Source organism: Adiantum capillus-veneris, chromosome 19 (assembly GCF_014529385.1).
Source record: "Adiantum capillus-veneris isolate H3 chromosome 19, ASM1452938v2, whole genome shotgun sequence".
Taxonomy (NCBI): Eukaryota; Viridiplantae; Streptophyta; class Polypodiopsida; order Polypodiales; family Pteridaceae; genus Adiantum; species Adiantum capillus-veneris.
Window position 1 is genome coordinate 8,657,240 of NC_140949.1, and position 3,817 is coordinate 8,661,056.

General features: G+C 42.6%; 2 protein-coding genes across 3 annotated transcripts; both read left to right on the top strand.

Moving 5' to 3' along the window:
* The first annotated feature begins 254 nt into the window (after positions 1-254).
* LOC147433530 (uncharacterized) lies at positions 255-2,209 on the top strand. 2 transcript variants are annotated; one of them, XM_086489740.1, is made up of 3 exons: positions 255-679; positions 1,203-1,233; positions 1,356-2,209. In XM_086489740.1, exons 1-3 carry the CDS (start codon positions 357-359, stop codon positions 2,046-2,048), a joined length of 1,047 nt encoding a protein of 348 aa, XP_086345866.1. In that variant the 5' UTR covers positions 255-356; the 3' UTR covers positions 2,049-2,209. The 2 variants fall into 2 exon arrangements, with proteins under 2 accessions (XP_086345866.1, XP_086345864.1); XM_086489738.1 differs by having other exon boundaries at positions 489-679; positions 1,153-2,209.
* Positions 2,206-2,667, top strand: LOC147433531 (protein NUCLEAR FUSION DEFECTIVE 4-like). Its single transcript, XM_086489514.1, has one exon. It carries the CDS (start codon positions 2,206-2,208, stop codon positions 2,665-2,667), a length of 462 nt encoding a protein of 153 aa, XP_086345640.1.
* The last annotated feature ends 1,150 nt before the right edge of the window (positions 2,668-3,817 follow it).

A 3,817-nucleotide genomic window follows, 5' to 3' on the forward strand; every position in this document is an offset into this window, starting at 1 on the left:
AAAATAGGCACAGTTACAAAATACTATGCTCGGTAGTACTAAGCTGGCTCAATAAGATACGCGTGATGACATTGCGGCTCAGTGATCTGCATGAGTTACTGATCCTCGCGTGACCACCACTTTATTGCTTTGCTTTCAATTTCAAGTTCAGCCAGTAGTTCTGTACGTCCCTTCGGGTTTCCAACTTCCAAAATGAACCCCGGTGGGCCAGTGGCAGTGGTTCCCCTTTCTCTCTCTCTTCTCTCTCTCCTCCCTTTTAGGCTCGCCACGTTGCACCGTGCTCTCTTCTTCTGCACAGACATGCATGATGCCAGCACTAGCTTAGCTCCCCACCATTGTCTTCCCCTCCAGCGCCCATGCCCTCCTTCGCCACATTATGGCAAAGCCGCTGGCTTGTGTTGGTCGCATCACTTTGGCTCCAGACATGCGCAGGCATTGGATATGCATTTGGTGGTTACTCCCCATTGGTGAAAAGCACACTTGGCTACAGCCAACAGCAAATCACCATCCTTGGGATTGCAAAAGACCTCGGCCCGAACATCGGTCTGATGGCCGGTGCCCTTAGCGGTGTCCTTCCTACGTGGTGCCTCATCATCGTAGGCACTGTGCACAACTTGGTTGGCTATGGCTGGCTTTGGCTCATTGTCACTGGGCATTCGGCGGCGCTGCCTTGTGGGCGGTAAGTGTCTACATTCATTCTCTTCTTTCCTTTTCTATGTCTAGGTCTGTCACTATGATTGATTGAAATTGTGCCTGGTTTTGAACGGTTTTCCAAGAAAGATCAATGCTTATCAACTATAGCCTGAATGTGTCTAGGCAAGGGGTTTGTGTGACATCAGTTAGCTGTGCTTGGATGATGTTCGACATGTTTTTATGACATTTAATATATGCATGAGTAGATGATGTCCTCATCTTTGTGTGTATGTGAAATGTCTTCTCCAATCATTCCCGACATGTCGGACATCATGGCATGAATGTATGCATGCTTGGATGGTGTGCTCATATATTCATGTATTCAAGATATCTTTTGGGATGAAAACCTTTGGATGATGTGCGACATAGTGTGGCATGAATGTATGCATGCTTGGATGCTGTGCTCATATATTGTGTATTTGAGATGTGTTCTTGAATGTTTCATCCCATGTTGTGCAGATATGATTTTTTACATGGTGCCTCTGATCGCCTTTTTTCTGTATATGAAGGTCTGTCTTCTTATCTTTATCGGTACCAATGGTGAGACCTACTGGAACACTATGACTCTATTGACCAATGTGTCCAATTTCCCAAAGAGCAGGGGCCATGTTTCGGGCTTGCTCAAGGGCTTCAATGGGCTGTGCTCGGCGATTTTTGCGCAGATCTACATCACTTTCTTTGCACCGGATCAAGCGGCATATCTCTTGATCATTGCAGTGGGTCCAACTGTAGTCTCTTTGCTTACAATGTTCTTCATTCGTCGAGTTAAATCAAAGGAAGAAGGAAAGCAATCCGACGTGATTGGGTTCTCCTTCATCTATGGAGACAGTATGGTAATGGCTGCCTATTTGATGGCAGTTTTAATATGGCAAGATGTGATGACGGTGAGCTTCAATGTGCGCTTGGCAATAACGGTTTTGCTGTTGGCTATGGTGGCATTACCATTGGTTACCCCGATGCTGTTATGGTTTGTGGAGAGGAGGAAGAGGATGCGAGATGCAGAGAGAGGGCACCAGGTTTATAAAGAGGAAGGAGGCATAAAAGCTCCATTGCTGAACGTGCAGGTTAAAGAGGGCAGGGAAAATTCTCGAACGAATGAGCGAGTGGAAGCTAGCACAAGCCATGAGGACCAAGGAGCGATGGGTTATTATGCAAGCAAAAATTTGGATGGTTGGGGAAGCGGAGAATTTAAGTCGCAGACTAGGGATGGGAACTTCACGGGCGTGGAAGCAACTAGTGATTTGGAGGGTCTCCATAAGCTATCTGAGGAAGACAGGAAAGAGGGCCAGTCGAAGATAATGAGAATAACAGCAGCGGAAGGGGCTGTGCCAGTGACGACAAGAAACGATCCTTAAAAAAAGGCTTGTAGCCTGAAGACATTACAAAGTGGTTTAGGGATGAAACCATAACATGTGGTTGAGGAGGTTCTTGTAATGCCCAAGAGCTTCTTATATTCATGAGTTGTCTATTTATTGCAGAACGTATCTACTTCCAAGGTCATGGGCAATCGGCATGGCACAAGGCGTGCTAGCAGTGGGACTCTTTTTTATTGCAATGGGGTGGCCTGCCACTTTATATGTGGGCACCTTGTTGGTGGGTACAGGATATGGTTCTCATTGGGGAATAGTTCCACCCATGATTTCTGAACTTTTCGGCATTAAAAGCTTCGGCATGTTTTACAATTTCTACACCATGGCCACACCAGCAGGCGTTCTTTTCTTTTCTGGTTTTCTTGCAGGTTATCTTTATGATATAGAAGCTGCAAAACAACAACATCCTCTTGATGTATCGCACCGCATATTTGTAAGTACAGTGTCGACATGTTCTGGCGCTACATGCTTTCGGGCCTCATTTCTTGTAATGGTTGGTGTTTGCATCATTGGCATCTTTCTATCTACCATCTTATCCCTGCGAACACGAAGTGTATATTTGAGTCTTTACAATTCAAAAAGGTTTCCAATTCAAGAAAATTGATTACTTCTTTAGCTTCATGTGTTGCTAGTAGAGTGTTCTATTGCTTAGGGTATGCCCACATGGAGGGGTAACATGTGTTACCCTCCCTCCTCCCTCCACTCATTGCACCTCAAAAGCTTCCCTCTTGTGTGTGCGTGAGAACACATCCCATCAAAGTCACTTCTCTCCACTTTAATAAGAAATTACCCCTCTCATGTGGAGGGAGCCTTTTTCCTCACTTTTTTATTTCGTTATCATAAAGATAGATTCAAAACTTTGGCCTCTTAATAACCCACATTGCGGTGTTTTTCAAATGGTTTGCCATTTAACATAGCTCTTACGCTTTTAGACTCTTGCAAGATGTAGGATGTCGTTCTTTGAATCAGCTTCATACATTGCTAGTAGGGTATTCTATTGCTTATTCCTTAATTTTTTAGCCTCATACATTGCTAGTAGGGTGTTCTATTGCTTATTCCTTCTTGTTATATGAAGCACTCACGCTCTATTTCTAGTAGCAAATTTTTTAAACCAAAGATCAAAAATAAAATTCAACAAGTTTGTAAATGATATGAGAGGAATGATAGTAGAAACAACTCATGTTCAATGTTTAGAGCTACATTCTCAAAAAAAAAAAAAACTCAAAAAGTTGAATACCCAAGAGTTGTGTATTATCATGTTAATTGGTACATGTTTGATAGCATGATCGGGCAAATGCTAAGAAATTCCTTTTTATAAAGACACTATCGTACAATGAACTCATGATCATAAGACATTCGTCTCTCCCCCAGTATATCTTTGTTGTGTTCTATGATTGCATATGTTGAGCAATGTTACACCATAATCAAGGGTGTTATACATGCTAGAGATATAAGCTTAATGAACCTCAAACCTTGCCCAAATCACTTTATGGCCATAGGTTATGCTATACATGCTAGAGATATAAGCTTAATGAATCTCAAACCTTGCCCAAATCACTTTATGGCCATAGGTTATGAACCCCAGGGAAATTCTATGAAGTAAATACTCCATTTGGGACATCAATAAAAACATCACCAAATCTTGAAAAAAGTGCAATGGATCTTTAAAGCCTTCCAAAGCTTGTATTAGATTGCAAGAAGCCATGGACTCAAGTAAAGTTTCTCATGAAAAATATTTATTTGAAAAAGAAATG